The 26,742-nt window shown below is 42.6% G+C and overlaps 1 protein-coding gene across 4 annotated transcripts in view; it reads left to right on the top strand.

Annotated features, from left to right (window-relative positions):
• Window positions 1-425: 425 nt before the first annotated feature.
• The window catches only part of LOC110533442 (double C2-like domain-containing protein beta), a 165,833-nt gene continuing 139,516 nt past the window's right edge, over window positions 426-26,742 (top strand). For 2 of the 4 annotated variants that reach the window (XM_090186060.1, XM_090186058.1), the window contains exon 1: window positions 864-1,599. In XM_090186060.1, the coding sequence (XP_090042186.1) occupies window positions 1,266-1,599 (334 nt within the window). In that variant the 5' untranslated portion in view covers window positions 864-1,265. Of the gene's footprint in view, window positions 1,600-26,742 lie in introns of all 4 variants that reach the window. The other 2 variants (XM_090186062.1, XM_090186059.1) reach the window with 2 other exon arrangements.

The following is a 26,742-nucleotide window of genomic DNA, read 5'->3' on the forward strand; positions in this document are numbered from 1 at the left end:
GGTCTTTTGACCAATCACATCAGAATTTTCTTCAGAGCCCAATGAATGAAATAAAATATCAGAATTGGGCTGCCTATCTAAACACAGCCAGTGTTACCACTCAATTACGCAGACATTCCATTTTTCAATTCTTAATTGTAATTATGTTGGTCTTTTTTATTCAGCACCTGTTGCTCTAGAGATTTGTTTGATAGAAGGTGACCAATGTTTAATTTTCTCACTGCTAATTCCAAACATGGGCTGGTCAGAGATACCCCAGGGTCCGACTCTCTCCCTGTGTGTTACACACAAAACACTTTGCCTCTCATTCTTTTTTCTTCCTTTCTCTTTGTCGCTAGCTCGCTCGCTCTCTCTCACTCACAAACACATACATACGCACGAACGCTTGCGCTCCTCATAAGTACACAGACACTCTTCCTTACAGTCACACATTATGCCTATGCTCTACAGTCCCCACACTCACACGGAGCCATTCACGTCTCTTTCACACACACACTTACATTTGAGGTAGTGCTCCTATATCAGAGACACGCTCCCTCAAAGACACATTTTATCTTTCACTCCACAGCACACACGCACGTATAGGTATTCTCTGCAGTCTCTCTCTTTATGCTCTTTCTCTCTCACACACACGGCAGAGCCTCCATCTCTTTGACAGATGGATGGGGACTAATAGCATAATTAAGTACCCGCACCGGCGGTCCCTGTTTACCGCTCGGTTGCTAAGAGGTGACATCAGCTGAGCCCACCTCCTTCCTCAATACCCCCCCCCCCCCCAACCCTCCCCACCCCCACTCCCTCTCTCTCTCTCTCTCTCTCTCTCTCTCACTCTCTCTCTCTCTCACTCTCTCGCGCACACAAACAAACGGCAGCCGTGTGCAGGGTGTGTTGTAGAGGTAGAGAGAGCAGGCAGGAAGCAGTGTGTGAGGCAGACAGACAGCATGGTTAGAGCGTGCAGGGCGGACCAGCCACGGCTCTCCATGTAGCCCAGTGCAGCACAATTTAGAGGGGGGGAGTCCGAGGAGCCACCAGGACCTACTCATCTCACTAACAGCTAGGAGCTCTCTCTCCACTCAGGCTACTGGCTTTTTTTTCAGGGATAGACTTCAGAGGAACAACTTCAAATTTCTATTTTTTTTTCTCTGGCTGGCTTTGGTGTTTACTTTCGAGGAGCCTTTTTTGTATATTTGGGGACACCTGGGGAATAGTTATTGTTTTGACTGGGTCTTGACTGGGCTGGGTGGGCGCTCCAAGGGACCGCATGCATGACACAACGCAAAGGCGAGAAGACCACCATCAGCATCCAGGAGCACATGGCCATTGACGTGTGCCCTGGCCCCATCCAGCCCATCAAGCAGATCTCTGACTACTTCCCCCGCTACCCGCGGGGTCTCCCCCCGACAGCACCCCCCGCCCTCAGCCGAGCCGGCTCGCTGCACTCCTCCTCCGCCAGCCACAACTCTGGGGATGACCCGGCCCACTCCCACACCGGCGACGACCTGGACCGGATGTTTGGCGGTGCCGCCGCCCCAACACCTGCGGCGACTGGCAAGAAGGAGGAGGAACCGGACGTGGAGGGCTATGACTCGGACGACTCAAGTGAGTAGAGACATTTTCTCTCTTTAGTCCTCTTTTTCTTCCTTCGTTCCTTCCTTCAGTGTCTGGTTGCCGAGTGACCATCTGGTGTGGCTGTGTCTTTTTTGACCTCTCTCTTCTCCAATCTCATTTTCCTTCCATCTGTGGTTGCCGAGTGCCGGTGTGTCTGTGCGTCTCCCTGTCTGTGGCGTAGCTAACTCTTGACTGTTGAGAGCCAACTGTTGCTGCCGCAGAGCGGCTGTTGCTTCCTTCCCTGCATACAATACTGCACTCCTGCACTGATACATTATAGACTTCCGTAGGTACCATAAGCACAGATCAACAAAAATAATTATTCTACCAGTGTAAGAAAGGTGATGTGATTACACGTGATGTGAAAAGGCTGGGCTTATGTGCTTGTTGTCCCAAAGCTTCATGCCTTCTTTGAGTAGTTGTAAATTAGCAGGGCGGATATACACGGAGTATTCCTAACATTAGGAACACCTTCTTAATATTGAGTTGCACTCACAGTCTACAGTAGCAGCCAATGTCTGGTGTTCAATGTAGGCCTACATTCCATGAGACTTTTGAAAAAAAAGACATGCAGGTGTAACGGCTTTCCTCTTCCTCTTCTGAGGAGGAGTAGCAAGGATCGGACCAATGGCTGTGGTAAGTGGTAAGTGTTCATCTTGGTTTTTAATTTTATTTCACCTTTATTTAACCAGGTAGGCTAGTTGAGAACAAGTTCTCATTTACAACTGCGACCTGGCCAAGATAAAGCATAGCAGTGTGAACAGACAACAACACAGAGTTACACATGGAGTAAACAATAAACAAGTCAATAACACAGTAGAAAAAAGAAAAAAATAGTCTATATACATTGTGTGCAAAAGGCATGAGGAGGTAGGCGAATAATTAAAATCTTTCAGATTAACACTGGAGTGATAAATGATCAGATGGTCATGTGCAGGTAGAGATACTGGTGTGCAAAAGAGCAGAAAAGTAAATAAATAAAAACAGTATGGGTATGAGGTAGGTAAATTGGGTGGGCTATTTACCGATGGACTATGTACAGCTGCAGCGATCGGTTATCTGCTCAGATAGCAGATGTTTAAAGTTGGCGAAGGAGATAAAAGTCTCCAACTTCAGCGATTTTTGCAATTCATTCCAGTCACAGGCAGCAGAGAACTGGAACGAAAGGCGGCCAAATGAGGTGTTGGCTTTAGGGATGATCAGTGAGATACACCTGCTGGAGCGGGTGCTACGGGTGGGTGTTGCCATCATGACCAGTGAACTGAGATAAGGCAGAGCTTTACCTAGCATGGACTTGTAGATGACCTGGAGCCAGTGGGTCTGGCGACGAATATGTAGCGAGGGCCAGCCGACTAGAGCATATAGGTCGCAGTGGTGGGTGGAATAAGGTGCTTTAGTAAGAAAACGGATGGCACTGTGATAAACTGCATCCAGTTTGCTGAGTAGAGTATTGGAAGCTATTTTGTAGATGACGTCGCCGAAGTCGAGGATCGGTAGGATAGTCAGTTTTACTAGGGTAAGTTTGGTGGCGTGAGTGAAGGAGGCTTTGTTGCGGAATAGAAAGCCGACTCTAGATTTGATTTTAGATTGGAGATGTTTGATATGAGTCTGGAAGGAGAGTTTACAGTCTAGCCAGACACCTAGGTACTTATAGATGTCCACATATTCTAGGTCGGAACCATCCAGGGTGATGATGTTAGTCGGGCGTGCGGGTGCAGGCAGGTTGAAAAGCATGCATTTGGTTTTACTTGCGTTTTAAGAGCAGTTGGAGGCCACGGAAGGAGTGTTGTATGGCATTGAAGCTCGTTTGGAGGTTAGATAGCACAGTGTCCAAGGAAGGGCCAGAAGTATACAGAATGGTATCGTCTGCGTAGAGGTGGATCAGGGAATCACCCGCAGCAAGAGTAACATCATTGATATATACAGAGAAAAGAGTCGTTCCGAGAATTGAACCCTGTGGCACCCCCATATAGAGACTGCCAGAGGACCGGACAACATGCCCTCCGATTTGACACACTGAACTCTGTCTGCAAAGTAGTTGGTGAACCAGGCAGTCATTAGAAAAACCGAGTTTAATGAGACCGAGAATAATGAACACTGAACAAAAAAATTAACTACAACGTAAAAAAACAAAACCGAAAAAGTTCTGTGTGGAACAAAACACTGACACGTAAAAAAATCACCCACAACTCCAAAGTGAAACCAGGCTACCTAAGTATGTTTCTCAATCAGGGACAACGATTGACAGCTGCCTCTGATTGAGAAGCATACCAGGCCAAACACAGAAATCCCAAATTATAGAAAAAGGAACATAGACTGCCCACCCCAACTCACGCCCTGGCCATACTAAAACAAAGACAAAACAAAGGAACTAAGGTCAGAACGTGACAGCAGGGATTGACATTAACCTGTTTATCCACTTGTTCTTCGGAGAAGGAGGTGACCAGAAATATTGTTGTTGTTTGATGCAAGAAACCACTTTACAAAATAAACTGCATTATTATACCCATACCATTGTTACAGAGAATCAGAAAAATTATGCTACCCTCTGCCTATTGGCGGCTCAGCTTATTCAAGCCTGTCTCAAAATAAAACTGGCTCCAGGTCATTTATAAGTCTTTGCTAGGTAAAGCTCCGCCTTATCTCAGCTCAATGGTCACCATAGCAACACCCACCCGTAGCACACGCTCCAGCAAGTATATTTCACTGGTCATCCCCAAAGCCAACACCTTCTTTGGCCGCCTTTCCTTCCAGTTCTCTGCTGCCAATGACTAGAACGAATTGCAAAAATCACTGAAGTTGGAGACTTATATCTCCCTCGCTAACTTTAAGCATTGGCTGTCAGAGCAGCTGAACAATCACTGCACCTGTACACAGCCCATCGGTAAATAGCCCATCGGTAAATAGCCCATCCAACCACCTCATCCCCATATTTGTTTTTCTGCACTTTTGCACACCAGTATTTCTACTTGCACATCCTCATCTGCACATCTATCACTCTAGTGTAAATTGCTAAATTGTAATTACTTCGCCATTATGGCCTGTTTATTGCCTTAGCTCCTTACTTAATTTGCACACACTGTATACAGATTTTTCTATTGTGTTATTGACTGTACGTTTGTTTGTCCCATGTGTAACTCTGTGTTGTTTTCTTGTTGCACTGCTTTGCTTTATCTTGGCCAGGTCGCAGTTGTAAATGAGAACTTGTTCTCAAAAAACCTCCCCTTTATGACCAAAAAAAGCTCTTTACCCGACTCACTTTTTTCTAGATTAAAAAAAAATGTACAAATTTTGTGCTTCCTACAACAGCAATCACTCCCCTATTGTTGACTACAAATGATCTGTACCTGGGCTAATAACTCACTAACTAGCAAAGGATATGAACAGAATGTGCATAGGTGGTTACATGCAGCTCTCGCTTTGATCTCAAAACAAGTACATCAACGACCGCTCATGCTGTAAACACAGTCCAGTTCAAAGTAAATGGCACAGATCCATATATATTTGATAGGTCTATTTGTGTATAGGCCTACTGCAGCGCTGATTGTTTATGCCACACCAGTCTCTGTAGAGTACGGGATGAGTCATACGTGTCAATGCAATAGAATCCTTCTCCGATGCGTTCTATCTACAACAAATTCTCTTGCATAGTTTGTTTTGTTTGGGTATGTTGCATTGAAAGTGGCTATTGCTTTGATTCAATCACAATTGCCACAGTAAAGGGAAATGTTGCTTGTGTTAACAGGGGAAACTCTAGAACAGTGGTCATCAACCTTTTCTGAATCAATATCTCTTTCTGAGGCAAAATACAAGCCGAGATCTATCGCTCAGATTTTTTTTTTTTTACATGACTTAAAGAAGGTAAGCCTATGCAACATTAACCAATATAAAATAGTACTGGAGCAATGAGGTTTGTGCAGTCAGCTATAGGCCCAATACATTATCACCGCATATTGTCTTTGTTTGAATTGCCCTGCCAATGCATTGTTGTTCAGGCCATTTAAAAAATATATTCTAAATTTGAGGTAGGCTATATGATCACACCGGTAATAAATCTGTTGTTTTATTACTTGTGAGGCATGCCTGAGTGAGCGTACATTTAAATAATTCGCTTTTTATTTTACTGGGCTGATCGTGCCTGCATCTGATGGTCAGTCTCAGCGGAAGGAGAGAGCAGCAGACTGAGGGTCAACCTCTCAACATCCCTCCGCTCTCCCTTTCCTCCACTGACACTGACCAAAAAGGGACACCATCTTTCAGCTGATGGCGAAACTCGAGTTGCACCGCATTATTTCTGCCTCATGCACAAATTCATGTTGTTACTCCTATGAACAGAGAAAGTGAAATATTCCTTGATATTAAAAAAGACCCAAGCTGCTAATAATAACAACAACTCAAGCCTATAGATACACTTTCCTACTCTGCATTACTGCTACAGTGCTTGTTGTAGCACTGAGTGGAAATAGAAAGAACGCACATTTTGTGGCTTATAAAAGGGATGACAGTACTGAGTAAGAACTTAAACATGAACTCACAGCAGCTCTTTGCTTTATTTGTTGACATTCTCTCTCTAGTCATGGTTTTAAACGTTTTGAAATTTCAGAGCATCAACTTTGCTGTAGCTTTCTTTTATGCCTGCTACGTTACTGCAGACACGGTAATCTGAGCCATCCGATTGGCCAGTGGTAGGTTGATAGTGCACTGGATTTGCTCCCCGGGCCGCCGGGAAGGCAGAATTTGTATCTTCAGACACATGAAATGGTTCAAAATGGCAACAGTTCGCGCACAAGGCAGCTGAATTAGGTGCACCTACTGTTAACAGCCCGAGACAAATATAATTTAAAAAAAAAGAAGAACACCAGGCTTTATAGTTGGGTTTTTTACAGATATGGTGGTCGATCGACTAGGAATGCCTTGGAGGTCAATCGGGATCGCCCGGTTGGTGACCACTGCTCTAGAAAGTTGAGTGAAGTTCAATATCGTGCTTCTCTCTGTGGGCTCTTTCTTCTGCGCCGCAGTCCCGAGAGAGCTTTGCATCATTCTCGGCAGTCCCGGGAGAGCTTTGCATCATTCTCGGCAATCCCAGGAGAGCTTTGCGTCATTCTCGGCGAAACATTGGTTGCACCGCCCCCTTTTGCCCTCAGAACAGCCTCAATTTGTTGGGGCATGGACTAGAAGTCAACCGATTAATCGGAATGGCCGATTAATTAGGGCCGATTTCAAGTTTTCATAACAATCGGACATCGGTAATTTTGGACGCCTATTTATTTTTTTTTATTTTTTTACACCTTTATTTCATGTTTGTTTAACTAGGCATGTTAGTTAAGAACACATTCTTATTTTCAATGACGGCCTAGGAACGGTGGGTTAACCGCCTTGTTCAGGGGCAGAACGACAGATTTTTACCTTGTCAGCTCAGCGATTCAATCTTGCAACCTTACGGTTAACTAGTCCAACGCTCTAACCACCTGCCTCATGAGGAGCCCGCCTGTTACACGAATGCAGTAAGAAGCCAAGGTAAGTTGCTAGCTAGCATTAAACTTAATCAATCATAATCACTAGTTATAACTACATATGGTTGATGATATTACTAGTTTATCTAGCTTGTCCTGCGTTTTATATAATCGATGCGGTGCGCATTCGCGAAAAAGGACTGTCGTTGCTCCAACGTGGACCTAACCATAAACACCAATGCCTTTCTTAAAATCAATACACAGAAGTATATATTTTTAAACCTGCATATTTAGCTAAAAGAAATCCAGGTTAGCCGGCAATATTAACCAGGTGAAATTGTGTCACTTCTCTTGCGTTCATTGCACGCAGAGTCAGGGTATATGCAACAGTTTGGGCCGCCTGGCTCATTGCGAACTAATTTGCCAGAATTTTACGTAATTATGACATAACATTGAAGGTTGTGCAATGTAACAGGAGTATTTAGACTGATGGATTCCACCCATTATGTAAAATATGTAACGGTTCCGTATTTCACTGAAAGAATAAACGTCTTGTTTTCAAGATGATAGTTTCTGGATTCGACCATATTAATGACCTAAGGCTCGCATTTCTGTGTGTTATTATGTTATAATTAAGTCTATGATTTGATAGAGCAGTCTGACTGAGCGATGGTAGGCACCAGCAGGCTCATAAGCATTCATTCAAACAGCACTTTCGTGCGTTTTGCCAGCAGATCTGCTGTTTGTGACTTCAAGCCTATCAACTCCTGAGATTAGGCTGGTGTAACGATGTGATGTGAAATGGCTATCTAGTTAGCCACGCTAATACGCTAATAGCGTTTCAAACGTCACTCGCTCTGAGACTTGGAGTAGTTGTTCCCCTTGCTCTGCATGGGTAACGCTGCTTCGAGGGTGGCTGTTGTCATTGTGTTCCTGGTTCGAGCCCAGGTAGGAGCGAGGAGAGGGACGGAAGCTATACTGTTACACTGGCAATACTAAAGTGCCTATAAGAACATCCAATAGTCAAAGGTATATGAAATATAAATGGTATAGAGAGAAATAGTCCTATAATTAATATAATAACTATAACCTAAAACTTCTTACCTGGGAATATTGAAGACTCATGTTAAAAGGAACCACCAGCTTTCATATGTTCTCATGTTCTGAGCAAGGAAATTAAATGTTAGCTTTCTTAAATGGCACATATTGCACTTTTACTTTCTTCTCCAACACTTTGTTTTTGCATTATTTAAACCAAATTGAACATGTTTCATTATTTATTTGAGGCTAAATTGATTGTATTGATGTATTATATTAAGTTAAAATAAGTGTTAATTCAGTATTGTTGTAATTGTCATTATTACAAATCCGATTAATCGGTATCAGCTTTTTTTGTCCTCCAATAATCGGTATTGGCATCGGCGTTGAAAAATCATAATCAGTCGACCTCTAGCATGGACTCTACAAGGTGTCGAAAGCGTTCCACAGGGATGCTGGCCAATATTGACTCCAATGCATCCCATAGTTGTGTCAAGTTGGCTGAATCTCCTTGGGTGGTAGACCTCAACCAACTGTTGAGTGTGAAAAATCCAGCAGTGTTGCAGTTCTTGACACAAACCTTTGCACCTGGCACCTACTACCATACCCTGTTCAAAGGCACTTAAATGTATTGTCTTGCCCATTCACCCTCACCATGTCTCAATTGTCTCAAGGCTCAAAAATCCATCTTTAATCTTTCTCCTCCCCTTCATCTACACTGATTGAAGTGGATTTTACAAGTGATATCAATAAGGGGTCATAGCTTTCACTTGGTCAGTCTATGTCATGGACAGAGCAGGTATTCTTAGTGTTTTGTATACTCAGTGTGTGTAGTGGGCTCCAGTCAGATTCGTAGGCATGCTGTTGAGTCTCCGCACGAGGGCTGTTTACATCCACACGCAAGCAGCCGGCCAAACAGCGAGGCTGGCAGGCTCCTGTTGTCTGTGTCAGTCTGTGCGTGTGTATGCGTGCGTGTGCACATACAGTATGAGCTATTAGTATCAAGCTACTGTTGTTTTCGTATGTGCGTGTGTGTGTGACGTGTGTTTGCATATGCCCCAGTCTCTCCTGCCAAGAGAATGCACCTCCTGTGACAAGCCCGTTTTGAATTTCTTGTGTCTTACAGTGAGTGGTTTTTGTGTCACCCACTGTCTGAATGCTCTAAAAGCAAATCCCTTATGAGAGCACTAATCACTTTGCCCGGCTACCCAAACACTCCAGCCAAACGTTACACCACACCTATGGATGTTAGGTTCTTCAAAGCAAATGAGTCTGGATCTGAGTACCTCCCTGAAAATTTCAAGAATGGAAATCCATTCTAGACCATGATGTGCGGCCCAGTACATCACGGGGGCCAAGCTTCCTGCCATCCAAGACCTATATAATAGGTGGTGTCAGAGGAAAGCCCATAAAATTGTCAGAGACTCCAGTCACCTAAGTTATAGACTGTTTTCTCTACTACCGCACTGCAAGCGGTACCGGAGCGCCAAGTCTAGGACCAAAAGGCTCCTTAACAGCTTCTACCCCCAAGCCATAAGACTGCTGAACAATTAATCAAATGGCCACCGGACTATTTACATTGACCCCCCACCCCCACCCGGCCCCACCTGGTCACTTCACCCCTACCTACATCTACAAATTACCTCAACTAACCTGTACCCCCACACACCGACTCGGTACCGGTACCCCCTGTATATAGCCTCGTTATTGTTATTTTATTGTGTTACATTTTCTAATTTTTTACTTTAGTTTCTTTGGTAAATATTTTCTTAACTCTTTCTTGAACTGCTTTGTTTGTTAAGGGCTTGTAAGTAAGCATTTCACGGTAAGGTCTACACTTGTTGTATTCGGCGCATGTGACAAATACATTTTGATTTTATTTTTATTTGTCCCAGAAACTGATAGGTTGGGCCAGAGCCAGAACACACATGGGTAAAGCGATGATTTTATAGTTTGGTATTGGTTTTGATACTCTAATTGGTTAGAGATTATCCTATCGCTGATGACTCTGTTTTGTACAACATCCCTCCTTTTAACATCATCACAATCAACTTCAATAATGGCAGTCTCAGACTGAAGTACGTAACTAACGATAAAGCAGCGGAAGAATTCAGTGTGAGTCAGGCAACTAAACACTATTGACAATGTTACAAAGAAGCTACCCTGTTGATAACTGTGCAGGCTGTCCATCCATTGACATGTGAGTGTCACTCAAGCATGTCACTCTTACAGACCCGTTATCTATTTCCTAAATGTCCTTCTATGGGTGCTGTTATGGGTCTTTTTAACACTATGGTGAATAAAGGTTAGTGTGACAGCATGACAGCACAGTAAAGGTTTAATCCATACAGAGTGACATGCAGAGGGTTTAGGGATGCCCTGCCTATCCTATAATCCTGCACCAGATTGGGGGATGGAATGGCAACAGCACGGAGTGGGTGGAATTGGCTGACTTTGACAGATGTTGAGCTATGACCTTGCAGACAGCGCAAAGCTCTCTTGTCGAGAGGGGAAAGGAACATGGAGTTGCACTCGGCATTAAGGGAGCCTTGATTTGAAGTGGAATCAAGCCCTTCTTCAACCGTTATACAATGGCTTACATTGTCAAGGACTAATTGTTTTGTACAGATACCAGTGGTGTAAAGTACTTAAGTAAAAATACTTTAAAGTACTACTTAAGTAGTTTTATGAGGTATCTGCACTTTACTATTTATATTTTTGACAACTGTAACTTTTACATCACTACATTCCTAAACAAATCATGTACTTTTTACTCCATAGATTTTTCCTGACATCCAAAAGTACTTACATTTTGAATGCTTAGCAGGAAAGGAAAATGGTGCAACTTACACACTTACAGTGCCTTGCGAAAGTATTCGGCCCCCTTGAACTTTGCGACCTTTTGCCACATTTCATGCTTCAAACATAAAGATATAAAACTGTATTTTTTTGTGAAGAATCAACAACAAGTGGGACACAATCATGAAGTGGAACAACATTTATTGAATATTTCAAACTTTTTTAACAAATCAAAAACTGAAAAATTGGGCGTGCAAAATTATTCAGCCCCTTTACTTTCAGTGCAGCAAACTCTCTCCAGAAGTTCAGTGAGGATCTCTGAATGATCCAATGTTGACCTAAATGACTAATGATGATAAATACAATCCACCTGTGTGTAATCAAGTCTCCGTATAAATGCACCTGCACTGTGATAGTCTCAGAGGTCCGTTAAAAGTGCAGAGAGCATCATGAAGAACAAGGAACACACCAGGCAGGTCCGAGATACTGTTGTGAAGAAGTTTAAAGCCGGATTTGGATACAAAAAGATTTCCCAAGCTTTAAACATCCCAAGGAGCACTGTGCAAGCGATAATATTGAAATGGAAGGAGTATCAGACCACTGCAAATCTACCAAGACCTGGCCGTCCCTCTAAACTTTCAGCTCATACAAGGAGAAGACGGATCAGAGATGCAGCCAAGAGGCCCATGATCACTCTGGATGAACTGCAGAGATCTACAGCTGAGGTGGGAGACTCTGTCCATAGGACAACAATCAGTCGTATATTGCACAAATCTGGCCTTTATGGAAGAGTGGCAAGAAGAAAGCCATTTCTTAAAGATATCCATAAAAAGTGTTGTTTAAAGTTTGCCACAAGCCACCTGGGAGACACACCAAACATGTGGAAGAAGGTGCTCTGGTCAGATGAAACCAAAATGGAACTTTTTGGCAACAATGCAAAACGTTTTTTTTGGCGTAAAAGCAACACAGCTGAACACACCATCCCCACTGTCAAACATGGTGGTGGCAGCATCATGGTTTGGGCCTGCTTTTCTTCAGCAGGGACAGGGAAGATGGTTAAAATTGATGGGAAGATGGATGGAGCCAAATACAGGACCATTCTGGAAGACAACCTGATGGAGTCTGCAAAAGACCTGAGACTGGGACGGAGATTTGTCTTCCAACAAGACAATGATCCAAAACATAAAGCAAAATCTACAATGGAATGGTTCAAAAATAAACATATCCAGGTGTTAGAATGGCCAAGTCAAAGTCCAGACCTGAATCCAATCGAGAATCTGTGGAAAGAACTGAAAACTGCTGTTCACAAATGCTCTCCATCCAACCTCACTGAGCTCGAGCTGTTTTGCAAGGAGGAATGGGAAAAAAATGCAGTCTCTCGATGTGCAAAACTGATAGAGACATACCCCAAGCGACTTGCAGCTGTAATCGCAGCAAAAGGTGGCGCTACAAAGTATTAACTTAAGGGGGCTGAATAATTTTGCACGCCCAATTTTTCAGTTTTTGATTTGTTAAAAAAGTTTGAAATATCCAATAAATGTCGTTCCACTTCATGATTGTGTCCCACTTGTTGTTGATTCTTTACAAAAAAATACAGTTTTATATCTTTATGTTTGAAGCCTGAAATGTGGCAAAAGGTCGCAAAGTTCAAGGGGGCCGAATACTTTCGCAAGGCACTGTATAGATGCTACATGGCCAACAGGTGGATGTGGTTATACACTATTGCTAAAATCATATGCCTCATCTGCTGCTGTACAAACTTGGAACAATTAGATCTGATTGTCTTGGACAGAATGGGGGAAATGCATTAGCACGTAGAGTGCTTCTGCTTCGCCCCAAGGGCACTGGACCAGAACACAGTGTGGTGAACACAGTGTTTTCTAACCACAATCCTCCTGGCTGCTCTTCACAGTGCTCCTTTTTCGGCATCACGGTAACTGTTGCAATGAGCACGAGGATGCACAAATTGGCAACATGGAGGAGCAAATTAATTGTAATGAAGCCGTGTGTTATGTGAGATGTGCAATACAAATAGAACAATTAGAAAGACACACTTGAAGCAACATATAATGGGCACAGAAACAAACAAGGAAGGAGTCATCGGAGATGTCTTAGAACAGTGGTTCCCAAACTTTTTATAGTCCCATACCACTTCAAACATTCAACCTCCAGCTGTGTACCCCCTCTAGCCCCATGGTCAGCGCACTCTCAAATGCTGTTTTTTACCATCATTGTAAGCCTGCCACACACACACTATAAAATTAAATTATTAAACATATGAATGAGTGTTAGTTTTTGTCACAACCGGGCTCGTGGGAAGTGACAAAGAGCTCTTATATGATCAGGGCACAAATAACAATATAATAATAATCAATAATTTTGCTCTTTATTTAACCATCTTACATATAAAACCTTATTTGTTCATTGGAAAGTGTGAATAACTCACCACAGGTTAATGAGAAGGTTGTGCTTGAAAGGATGCACATAACTCTGCAATGTTGGGTTGTACTGGAGAGTCTAAGTCTCCAGGATGCTGCCCTTCTAGGCAGAGTTCCTCTGTCCAGTGTCTGTGTTATTTTGCCTATCTTAATCTTTTATTGGAAAGTCTGAGATATGGCTTTTTCTTTGCCTTTGCAACTCTGCCTAGATGGCCAGCATCCCAGAGTCGCCTCTTCACTGTTGATGTTGAGACTGGTGTTTTGCGGGTACTATTTAATGAAGCTGCCAGTTAAGGACTTGTTAAGGACGTGAGGCGTCTGTTTCTCAAACTTGACACTCTATTGTACTTGTCCTCTTGCTGAGTTGTACACCAGGGCCTCCCACTCCTCTTTCTATTCTGGTTTCTCGCATTGAATAGCCTTAATTTCTTAGAACAAGAATAGACTGATGAGTTTCAGAAGAAAGTTATTTGTTTCTGGCCATTTTGGGCCTGTAATAAAACCCAAAAAGGCTGATGCTCCAGATACTCAACTAGTCTAAAGAAGGCCAGTTTTATTTCTTCTTTAATCAGCACAACATTTTTCAACTGTGCTAACATAATTGCAAAAGGGTTTTCTAATGATCAATTAGCCTTTTAAAATGATAAATTTGGATTAGCTAACACAACGTGCCATTGGAGCACAAGAGTGATGGTTGCTGATAATGGGCCTTTGTACGCCTATGTAGATATTCCGTAAAAAATCAGCCGTTTCCAGCTACAATAGTCATGCACAACATTAACAATGTCTACACTGTATTTCTGATCAATTTTATGTTATTTTAACGGACAAAAAATTTGCTTTTCTTTCAAAAACAAGGACATTTCTAAGTGACCCCAAACTGTTGAATGGTTGTGTATAACACACTGTGGCTGAGGAAAGGCACTTCTCCCAATATAAGTGAACCCCAAATCAATGTAGTTCTCATCATATTTGCACCTCTTCGATGATCCAACGTCGCTGGCTGTTGTTCCGGGTAAGAGGGCAGTAGCTCACCGGCTGAATCAGATTCACAACTGTCAGTGTCCATGCTAGCTGGGCTAAAAACAAATGTAGAATTACTTATTCTAACATTGGATGTGCTCGTGGAAGCAAAACAACTTGTGTCATCGACAGGTGCAGGTGTAGTACTGCTGGTAGTAACAGTACTACCAGTAGAGCTGGTATGTGTGTTTATGGATGCGGGATTTACTTTTTTTAACCATTTATTCATTTTCGAGCAAACGGAATGAGCAGCAGCTGTTTGGCTACATACGGACCTTTAGTGGAATTCCCGCGAGAGAGTAACGGTTAATGTGACTGGATGTTAATTATTTGACTAGGCTACCTGTATTTGACATTGTGTTGGTATTTCGCTGAACACTAGATGGTTTAAAAAAAATGCCAGTGAAACGAGGCTACTCAGGCGAGAATAAAAACCTAGCCCAAATGTATAGCCCATTGGAAAATATAAATGGACTGTTTGGAAATGTGAATCATTTTTTACATTATATACAGTGGTTACGAACTACAGGAAACATATGATCTCTGTAATTGCAAACAAAGGTTTCTGTACCAAATTTTAAGTCCTGCTTTTCTGATGTATCAAATACTTATGTCATGCAAAAAATAAAATGCTAATTAATTACTTAAAAATCATACAATGATTTTTGTTTTAGATTGCGTCTCTCACAGTTGTACCTATGATAAAAAAATACAGACCTCTACATGCTTTGTAAGTAGGAAAACCTGCAAAATCGGCAGTGTATCAAATACTTGTTCTCCCCACTGTATATTTTAATGTGATTCACATTTTTATTTGACGTACCCCAACAGCATTTGGCCAGTTTGGGAATACCTGCCTTAGAAGAAACTAGATTCCTTTGGGAGTCAAGGTACAAATGTAGGATCTTAATTTGAGCCAGTTTGCTATAGGAAAATAATACTGCAGGAGCAGGGAATGTGAATTTTTAAGTGGAAATTACAAACTTCAGAAGCCTTTTTAAACCTCAAATATACTACAAGTGTTACATTTCCTGTATGGTAGAAAAGTTATCATGCAAAAGGGTGGTCAAATTAATATCCAACATCTATAGGAGGTAGTTGAAATGCAGCAGGTGCGTTTCTTTTGGCAAGTGGTATCTGATGCTTTCTCACTTCAACATTTAACTACTGTCTCGCTGTCTCCACCTTGACAGAGTGGTTATATTATAGGACAAATTCAATTCGACCGACATCAAATTGGGAAGCCAAGGTAACGAACAGGGGACCACAATCATGCACTGAATATTGTAGCAATTAATAGTAAATTAAAATTCTCAACAATGCTGTCAATCTTGAGTCATCATTTGGTGCATGTGCATGTCACCAGCCTATTCGGGAGCAACTAGCTTCCAGTGTTGTGTCTAAGGAAAAGAGAGACACTGAAAAAAAATGTCTGATGCATCACATAAAATAAGCCCTGGTTATTGCAAGGGATGTTGTCACAGCTAGTATTACAACACATCAGACTGCTAGAGTTAGTTGTCTAAAGCCTTGTTCACACTGCAGCCCTTAATGCTCAAATCAGTTTTGATTTTCAAATCCGTTTTGGAATACTGACTGTCCAAACAGCAAGTTATAAGTGACCAAATCGTATTTGTGTGTGTTCAGACAGCAGTCATTTGCTGACATGGCTACTCTAGTTGTCATAGTAGCAACATTTGTGTGTGCGCAGTGGCATAGTTTTATTGCTGATCGTACTTCATATCACTCAGAAGTTAAGTAGCAAACTAAGGTGACAACAATACCTGCCGTTTCCCAGTTGCTGTGAATGTTTAAAATCATAGTGTAAGAACACATTTAAAGCCTCAAGGATAAGATGATCCAACTTTCAAAACAAGTCCTTTTTGGCTAGCCACAGCAGTCAACTAGCTATCTAGGTAGCTGTGTAGCTTTCTAGCACATTCACTAATTAGTTTGTAAACAATTAATACGCTATTGTAACGATCACATTATGTTATTGTCAAACTGTCTACAGAGTAGCGAGCAAGCAACAAGATATGGCAATTAACAGTCTGAAAACCACTTGATGGCAAATAAATAAGATTTGACTCTTCAGACACAAGTCGCATGCCCAGAAATCAGATTTGTATCTGACTTCAAACCAACTACGAACGATGGTTTGAAATGTGGCTTGAAATACCCAATTCCATGTGGCTTTTGGCTGTTCAGATTGCAGGAAAAATAATAGATTTTAATCGGATATGCAAAAAAATAAATAATTTGCTTTACTTCAAACTGCCAATGTGAACAAGGCTTGAAAACTTCTTGGCGCACCCATCCCGTTAGCGGGATCATTTTCGTCAACATCTGCTGAATTGCAGAGCGCCAAAATCAAATTAAATTACAACAAATATTTAATTTTCATGAAATCACAAGTGCAATATACCAAAACACAGTTTACCTTGTTGTTAATCCACCTGGCGTGTCAGATTTCAAAAAAGCTTTTCGGCGAAAGCTATCCAAGCGTTTTTGTGAGGATAGCTCTCAGTAGACAAAACATTACAAACAGCTAGCAGCAAAGTAGATTGGTCGCAAGTCAGAAAAGCAATAAAATGAATCGCTTACCTTTGATGATCTTCAGATGTTTGCACTCACGAGACTCCCAGTTACACAATAAAAGTTCCTTTTGTTCCATAAAGATTATTTTAAAATCCAAAAACCTCCATTTGGTTGGCGTGTTATGTTCAGAAATCCACAGGCTCGAGCAGTCACAACGGGGCAGACAAAAATTCCAAATAGTATCCGTAAAGTTCGTAGAAACATGTCAAACGTTTTTTATAATCAATCCTCAGGTTGTTTTTACAATAAATAATCGATAATATTTCAACCGGACCGTAGCTTTTTCAATAGGAGTGAGAGAGAAAATGTCTGCTGCAAGCTGCTCACGCATGCAAAACTCTGCTGGCACCCAGCCATCCAATGACGCGATGTGATCTTTCTCGCTCATTTTTCAGAATAAAAGCCTGAAACTATGTCTAAAGACTGTTCACACCATGTGGAAGCCATAGGGAAAGGAATCTGGTTGATATCCCTTTAAATAGAGGGAAGGCATGCAAAGGAACAGAGAGGTTTCAGGAAAAACAGCACTTCCTGGTTGGATTTTCCTCAGGTTTTCGCCTACAATATCAGTTCTGTTATACTCACAGACTATATTTTGACAGTTTTGGAAACTTTAGAGTGTTTTCTATCCTAATCTGATTATATTATATGCATATTCTAGATTCTGGGCCTGAGAAATAGGCAGTTTCATTTGGGTATGTTTTTCATCCAAACATCAAAATACTGCCCCCTACACTCAAGAGGTTAAGAGACCACATTGTAGATTAGTCTGACACAGTAGAACAGCATCTGCCCTATTTAGCTAATGTTTGTAGCTGTAGTGTCTGTTCAGGTGGATGGTAGTCAGTGAGAAGCCAAAGGATAGCGGGCAGTATACCCCTATAGGGTTGAGGCCAGGAATGGAACTGTTCACTGAAGAAGCTGAAGTGAATGGTTTACTATGGGAGGATAGGGCCATTTGTTTTCTAGTTTGACATACTTAGCTCTTTCCCATTCCATTGTCTAATTTTAAATAACAGGGTTTTTTGTGTATATTTTCTGGAAACACGGATCTTTTAATAGTACAGTATTTACGCACATGGTCAATTAGCCATGCTGTACAGTAAAGCAATTTCCTCCTCCTCAAGGCTTAGCTGGGAAGTAATGGGGAGGAGAGGGGGTAAATAAAGAGCATCAAGACATGCTTATCATTACAGCCAGATAAGAAGTAGATAAAATCAACATTTACAGATATAGTCTGAACAGTTCAAGCACCCAGTCTAAGAATAGGTGTAAAAAAAACTAATAAAGAAAAAAACGTAAAGAGAAATTTCACCGCTGTTCTATTTCACTATATATGCCCTTTTAATATGTTATGTCATAAAAATCCTCACTACACGCAAATACGAGCGTTTCTGCATCTCACCGGTAGAAACGAGCCATCTGCATTTCCTGGTTGTAAGCAAACCACAATGATTTCAGGACATACTTATTGCCCCATGGAGGTAGATTTAGTCAGAGAGGAAGAGGCGAAGCGAGAGGTTTCAATCTCGCCAAAATATGTCCAAAATAAGCCTGATGTGTTTCTATTGGCTTATTTTGAAGCCTGCCTTCCCGCCTTAGGGACTCCCATTATTAGGGAGGAGACATGAGCATCTCATCATTTTAGAAAGATCTCTGATCCAAGAAATATCAAAATGGCTGAGTTTGTAGCCAGATTTCGAAATGGAACTGAAGTCTCAACTGATGGGGTTGCCAAATCAAATCAAATCAAAATCACATTTATTTGTCACATACACATGGTTAGCAGATGTTAATGCAAGTGTAGCGAAATGCTTGTGCTTCTAGTTCCGACAATGCAGTAATAAACAACGAGTAATCTAACTAACAATTCCAAAACTACTACCTTATACAGACAAGTGTAAAGGGATAAAGAATATGTACATAAAGATATATGAATGAGTGATGGTACAGAGCGGCATAGGCAAGATGCAGTAGATGGTATCGAGTACAGTATATACATATGAGATGAGTATGGAAACAAAGTGGCATAGTTTAAAGTGGCTAGTGATACATGTATTACATAAAGATGCAGTAGATGATATAGAGTACAGTATATACGTATACATATGAGATGAATAATGTAGGGTATGTAAACATTATATTAAGTAGCATTGTTTAAAGTGGCTAGTGATATATTTTACATCAATTCCCACCAATTCCCATTATTAAAGTGGCTGGAGTTGAGTCAGTGTGTTGGCAGCAGCCACTCAATGTTAGTGGTGGCTGTTTAACAGTCTGATGGCCTTGAGATAAAAGCTGTTTTTCAGTCTCTCGGTCCCAGCTTTGATGCACCTGTACTGACCTCGCCTTCTGGATGATAGTGGGGTGAACAGGCAGTGGCTCGGGTGGTTGTTGTCCTTGATGATCTTTATGGCCTTCCTGTGACATCTGGTGGTGTAGGTGTCCTGGAGGGCAGGTAGTTTGCCCCCGGTGATGCGTTGTGCAGACCTCACAACCCTCTGGAGAGTCTTACGGTTGTGGGTGGAGCAGTTGCCGTACCAGGCGGTGATACAGCCCGACAGGATGCTCTCGATTGTGCATCTGTAGAAGTTTGTGAGTGCTTTTGGTGACAAGCCAAATTTCTTCAGCCTCCTGAGGTTGAAGAGGCGCTGCTGCGCCTTCTTCACGATGCTGTCTGTGTGGGTGGACCAATTCAGTTTGTCTGTGATGTGTACGCCGAGGAACTTCAAACCTACTACCCTCTCCACTACTGTCCCATCGATGTGGATAGGGGGTGTTCCCTCTGCTGTTTCCTGAAGTCCACAATCATTTCCTTAGTTTTGTTGACGTTGAGTGTGAGGTTATTATCCTGACACCACACTCCGAGGGCCCTCACCTCCTCCCTGTAGGCCGTCTCGTCGTTGTTGGTAATCAAGCCTACCACTGTTGTGTCGTCCGCAAACTTGATGATTGAGTTGGAGGCGTGCGTGGCCACGCAGTCGTGGGTGAACAGGGAGTACAGGAGAGGGCTCAGAACGCAGCCTTGTGGGGCCCCAGTGTTGAGGATCAGAGGGGTGGAGATGTTGTTACCTACCCTCACCACCTGGGGGTGGCCCGTCAGGAAGTCCAGTACCCAGTTGCACAGGGCGGGGTCGAGACCCAGGGTCTCGAGCTTGATGACGAGTTTGGAGGGTACTATGGTGTTAAATGCTGAGCTGTAGTCAATGAACAGCATTCTCACATAGGTATTCCTCTTGTCCAGATGGGTTAGGGCAGTGTGCAGTGTGGATGAGATTGCATCGTCTGTGGACCTATTTTGGCGGTAAGCAAATTGGAGTGGGTCTAGGGTGTCAGGTAGGGTGGAGGTGATTTGGTCCTTGACTAGTCTCTCAAAGCACTTCATGATGCCGGAAGTCGTTTAGCTCAGTTACCTTAGCTTTCTTGGGAACAGGAACAATGGTGTCCCTCTTGAATCATGTGGGAACAGCAGACTGGGATAAGGATTGATTGAATATGTCCGTAAACACACCAGCCGGCTGGTCTGCGCATGCTCTGAGGACGCGGCCTGGGATGCCGTCTGGGCCTGCAGCCTTGCGAGGGTTAACACGTTTAAATGTTTTACTCACGTTGGCTGCAGTGAAGGAGAGTCCGCAGGTTTTGGTTGCGGGCCGTGTCAGTGGCACTGTATTGTCCTCAAAGCGAGCAAAGAAGTTATTTAGTCTGCCTGGGAGCAAGACATCCTGGTCCGTGACTGGGCTGGTTTTCTTTTTGTAATCCGTGATTGACTGTAGACCCTGCCACATATCTCTTGTGTCTGAGCCGTTGAATTGCGATTCAACTTTGTCTCTATACTGACGCTTAGCTTGTTTGATTGCCTTGCGGAGGGAATAGCTACACTGTTTGTATTCGGTCATGTTTCCGATCACCTTGCCCTGACTAAAAGCAGTGGTTCGCACTTTCAGTTTCACGCGAATGCTGCCATCAATCCACGGTTTCTGGTTTGGGAATGTTTTAATCGTTGCTATGGGAACGACATCTTCAACGCACGTTCTAATGAACTCGCTCACCGAATCAGCGTATTCGTCAATGTTGTTGTTTGACGCAATACTAAACATATCCCAGTCCACGTGATGGAAGCAGTCTTGGAGCGTGGAATCAGATTGGTCGGACCAGCGTTGAACAGACCTCAGCGTGGGAGCTTCTTGTTTTAGCTTCTGTCTGTAGGCAGGGAGCAACAAAATGGAGTCGTGGTCAGCTTTTCCGAAAGGAGGGCGGGGAGGGCCTTATATGCGTCGCGGAAGTTAGAATAGCAATGATCCAAGGTTTTACCAGCCCTGGTTGCGCAATCGATATGCTGGTACAATTTAGGGAGTCTTGTTTTCAGATTAGCCTTGTTAAAATCCCCAGCTACAATGAATGCAGCCTCAGGATATGTGGATTCCAGTTTGCAAAGAGTCAAATAAAGTTTGTTCAGAGCCATTGATGTGTCTGCTTGGGGGGGAATATATACGGCTGTGATTATAATCAAAGAGAATTCCCTTGGTAGATAATGCGGTCGACATTTGATTGTGAGGAATTCTAAATCAGGTGAACAGAAGGACTTGAGTACCTGTATGTTTGTGTGACCACACCACGTATCGTTAACCATAAAGCATACGCCCCGGCCCCTCTTCTTACCAGAAAGATGTTTGTTTCTGTCAGCGCGATGCGTGGAGAAACCAGCTGGCTGCACTGACTCCGATAGCGTCTCTCGAGTGAGCCATGTTTCCGTGAAGCAAAGAACGTTACAGTCTCTGATGTCCCTCTGGAATGCTACCCTTGCTCGGATTTCATCAACCTTGTTGTCAAGAGACTGGACATTGGCGAGAAGTATGCTAGGGAGTGGTGCGCGATGTGCCCGTCTCCGGAGTCTGACCAGAAGACCGCTTCGTTTCCCTCTTTTACAAAGTTGTTTTTTTGGGTCGCCGGCTGGGATCCATTCCGTTGTCCTGGGTGAAAGGCAGAACACAGGATCCGCTTCGCGAAAGTCATATTCTTGGTCGTACTGATGGTGAGTTGACGCTGCTCTTATATTCAGTAGTTCTTCTCGACTGTATGTAATGAAACCTAAGATGACCTGGGGTACCAATGTAAGAAATAACACGTAAAAAAAAAAAAAAAACGCCATAGTTTCCTAGGAACGCGAAGCGAGGCGGCCATCTCTGTCGGCGCCGGTCGTCTAACGTTGAAAAGTGATGCTAATTCCATCGATTTTCCCCTTCACTTCAAAGAGGAAGGCATCAGCCAACATCAACGCAGGAGAAAATAAAACGAGCTGAGCAAACTGAGCTAACTAACATTACCTAGCTAAACCAAAATCTAACTAGCTAGGTAGCTTTCATAAATACACTGGCTAGACATTTCAAAGCAAATCAATGTATTTAGCCAGCTGCTTTCTACTGATATGATTTGTAACTTTGTAAGCTAACGTTAGCTTCGTTAGGTTATATTAGCTACAGCTTACCAGACCATATTTAACATCTTCAGCGGCATCAACATCAAGCTCAGCACAAGTCACCTTTGCTAAATCTTTCCATGATTCCATGATTAGCAAATAAATGTACTGGAGCTAGGCATAAAAATGGTCTGTGTATTGATGTCATAATTGGTGTGTTTAGAAGTAGGGTAACATTTCTACTGTAGATTTCACTGTATTATGGAGGGTAAAGTTGATTGTTCATGCAAGGCTTGAAGTTTAAATTGGAGAATAGGAGGTATTGGGTGTGGGTAACTGACTGGTGTCTGTTGGGGGTGGGTATTGTGTGTGGGGTGGTGGGTGGATATAGTACCTTGTTTGAGTGCGTATTGATGTGGACAAAGTACTGTGTGTCCTACAGACGGATCCTGCTACTGATGACGATGACCTTGACACCAGCTTTAGTAGAACAGAGCCTGTAGACCCATTGGGGCCAGTCAGTAACCAAAAGGTCACTAGTTCAAATCCCTGAGCTGACTAGGTGAAAAATATGCTGATGTGCTCTTGAGCAAGGCACTTAACCCTAATTTCTCATACAAGTTTCTCTGGAAAAGTGTCTGCTAAATGACTAAAATGTACATTGAAGCTTTCAGGTCAGAACAAGCTCAACATCTTCTGACTCTGAAACAACCCAGGACAGCCAAAAGTATTTATGAAGCACAATACCCTCTTGAGAAAACAAAATCACCAATACATTAAACTGTCTAGAAGCCAAGTGCTCCTCAATCTTTTCACACCCTTGCAGTCAGTTCCTTGGCATGGGGGAGAGGGGCTGTTAGTATACTCTTCTTGCCTATTCACTATATTGTTGGCAGTGCTTTTCTACTCAACAGCACAACTGTAGGTGTTCATACACAACAATACAGAGCTTTCTACAAGTCAAGCCCAACTCAAATGTTACACATCTTTGCCAACAGCCCATCTCAATGCCCCATTATTGACACATACAGTACCAGTCTCCTTTCTTTCTTTTTTCTTTTTTTTTTACAGAAAAACATTTTCTCGCAAATATGTAGACATGGCTTATATTCAGGTTTATTTGCTCTGGAGACCAAGGTTAATTTGCACAGCGGTATGCAGAAACAGTTGTATGACATATAAAGGGCATATGGTGTGTTTGGGTGGTGCAGTGAGGTGTTCGGAGTCACTTTGATACAAGGGGAGATTGTTGTTATGGGACCTTTCACATCTCTTGAGAGTCATCAACTTCTCTGTATCGAAGCAGTATTGTCTGATAGAAAGATAAAAACGCTATTAGACATTCATGGGCAGTTGTTGTGTACAGTTGTGGCCAAAAGTTTTGAGAATGACACAAATATAATTTTCACAAAGTCTCCTGCCTCAGTGTCTTTAGATATTTTTGTCAGATGTTACTATGGAATACTGAAGTATAATTGCAAGCATTTCATGTGTCAAATTATTTTATTGACCATTGCATGAAGTTGATGCTAAGCGTCAATATTTGCAGTGTTCTTCAAGACCTCTGCAATCCGCCCTGGCATGCTGTCAAGTAACTTCTGGGCCACATCCTGAATGATGGCAGCCCATTCTTGCATAATCATTGCTTGGAGTTTGTCAGAATCTGTGGGTTTTTGTTTGTCCACCCACCTCTTGAGGATTGACCACAAGTTCTTAATGGAATTAAGGTCTGGGAAGTTTCCTGGCCATGCACCCAAAATATCGATGTTTTGTTCCCCGAGCCACTTAGTTATCACTTTGCCTTATGGCAAGGTGCTCCATCATGCTGGAAAAGGCATTGTAAGTCACCAAACTGTTACTGGATGGTTGGGAGAAGTTGCTCTCGGAGGATGTGTTGGTACCATTCTTTATTCATGGCTGTGTTCTTAGGCAAAATTGTGAGTGAGCCCACTCCCTTGGCTGAGAAGCAACCCCACACATGAATGGTCTCAGAATGCTTTACTGTTGGCATGACACAGGACTGATGGTATAGCGCTCACCTTATCTTCTCTGGACAAGCTTTTTTTCCGGATGCCCCAATCGGAAAGGGGATTCATCAGGGAAAATGACTTTACCCCAGTCCTCAGCAGTCCATTCCCTGTACATTTTGCAGAATATCAGCCTGTCACTGATGTATTTCCTGGAGAGAAGTGGCTTCTTTGCTGCCCTTCTTGACACCAGGCCATCCTCCAAAAGTCTTTGCCTCACTGTGCGTGCAGATGCACGCACACCTGCCTGCTGCCATTCCTGAGCAAGCTTTGTACTGGTGGTGCCCCGATCCCGCAGCTGAATCAACTTTAGGAGACGGTCCTGGCGCTTGCTGGACTTTCTTGAGCGGCCTGAAGCCTTCTTCACAACAATTGAATCGCTCTCCTTGAAGTTCTTGATGATCCGATAAATGGTTGATTTAGGTGCAATCTTACTGGCAGCAATATCCTTGCCTGTGAAGCCCTTTTTGTGCAAAGCAATGATGACAGCACGTGTTTCCTTGCAGGTAACCATGATTGACATAGGAAGAAGAATGATTCCAAGCACCACCCTCCTTTTGAAGCTTCCAGTCTGTTGTTTGAACTCAATCAGCATGACAGAGTGATCTCCAGCCTGGTCCTCGTCAACACTCACACCTGTGTTAATGAGAGAATCACTGACATGATGTCAACTGTTCCTTTTGTGGCAGGGCTGAAATGCAGTGGAAATGTTTTTGGGGGATTCAGTTAATTTGCATGGCAAATAGGGACTTTGCAATTCATCTGATCACTCTTTATAACATTCTAGAGTTTATGCAAATTGCCATCATACAAACTGAGGCAGCAGACTTTGTGAAAATTTATATTTGTGTCATTCTCAAAACTTTTGGCCTCGACTGTACTGTCTTTATTCTCACTGTAGCCGCAGTATGTATAATATGAAACATCTCACACACAGACACACATTAGCTAGGTGGCTAACGTGTGTCTGTGAGTTAGCTAATTGGTATAGTTACTCCATGACCAATAACATTTGAATTGATTTGATTTTGACATGACTAACCATGACCTGAGCCCAGCAGATACACAAATTAAGTTCATCTCCATTTTGGTGGCTAGTTAGCTGGTTGTCTGTATGGCTAGCTAGTGAAAGTGACAGCTGAAGTTGATGCTTCGCAAGCACAGCCCAAATTTACAGCCACACACAACTTTTCTTCCCTGACAGATTAGCTAGCTAGCTATTGCAAGCAGCTTGCGCCATTTCCATATGAATTACATTATTAGAAACAAGACAAACAACCATCTAGTTCGCTGACTATATACAGCTAAACACTGCAGGTATTTCCATTAGATTGAGACATGGATTGTGTATGTGTGCTATTCAGATGCCGAATGGACAAGACAAAAGATTGTATGGTAATTTTGTGACAAGGAACTGCAACGCTGCTGGCATTTTCACGCTCAACAGCTTCCTCTGTGTAGCATGTATGGGACACCAACCCAAGGACATCCAGCTAACTTGACACAGTTGTGGGAAGCATTGGAGTCTACATGGGCCAGCATCTCTGTGGAACGTTTTCAACACCTTTTAGAGTCAGTGCCCCAAACAAAATGAGGCTGTTCTGAGGGCAAAAGGGGGTGGTACAGCTCAAAATGAGGAATTTGTTCCTAATGTTTGGTATACTCAGTGTATATCTGCACTTTACTTATTTCAAACTACTCAACATCATCACTTTCAAAGTGCGTGTCCGAATCCGTATCACCAACCAACGTAGATACAACCGTTTACACAGTGAATGGTTGTGGCCGCTTCAGCGCCATCATTTTTTTGTAATTAAGTGTTTTTTAAAATTGTAAGTCAAAAGATAGCATACCCTGTTTCCTGTTTCTGGTTGATGACAACAGCTGTGAGAATACAACGACAGGTTGTTAGCAAGTTCATTTGAGATATTGATACAGATATTATTGTAAGAAAAGCAAGGATGTTCGCAGCCGCTAAAGAAATGTAAAGAAAGGCCATTGACGGCCGCTATGGATTCTAAAGGGTGATGTCACCAGGCAGGCCAAAACTCCATCCCACCAAAACCGTCTGAAATTTCAGGCGGTCTTTTCAAACATTTTATACTAAAAGGGCATTATCATTTTCACAATTTCCAAGTAATATTTCAACCTCATGGTGCGAAAAAAAAAATCTGTTTTTCACAATTCCTGACATTTTATTCTAGTAAAAATTCCCTGTCTTAAGTCAGTTAGGAACACCACTTTATTTTAAGAATGTGAAATGTCAGAATAAGAGTAGAGAGAATGACTTACTTCAGCTTTTATTTCTTTCATCACATTCCCAGTGGGTCAGAAGTTTACAT

This window comes from Oncorhynchus mykiss, chromosome 10, assembly GCF_057628025.1.
Source record: "Oncorhynchus mykiss isolate SJ-2025 chromosome 10, ASM5762802v1, whole genome shotgun sequence".
In the NCBI taxonomy this organism is placed as follows: domain Eukaryota; kingdom Metazoa; phylum Chordata; class Actinopteri; order Salmoniformes; family Salmonidae; genus Oncorhynchus; species Oncorhynchus mykiss.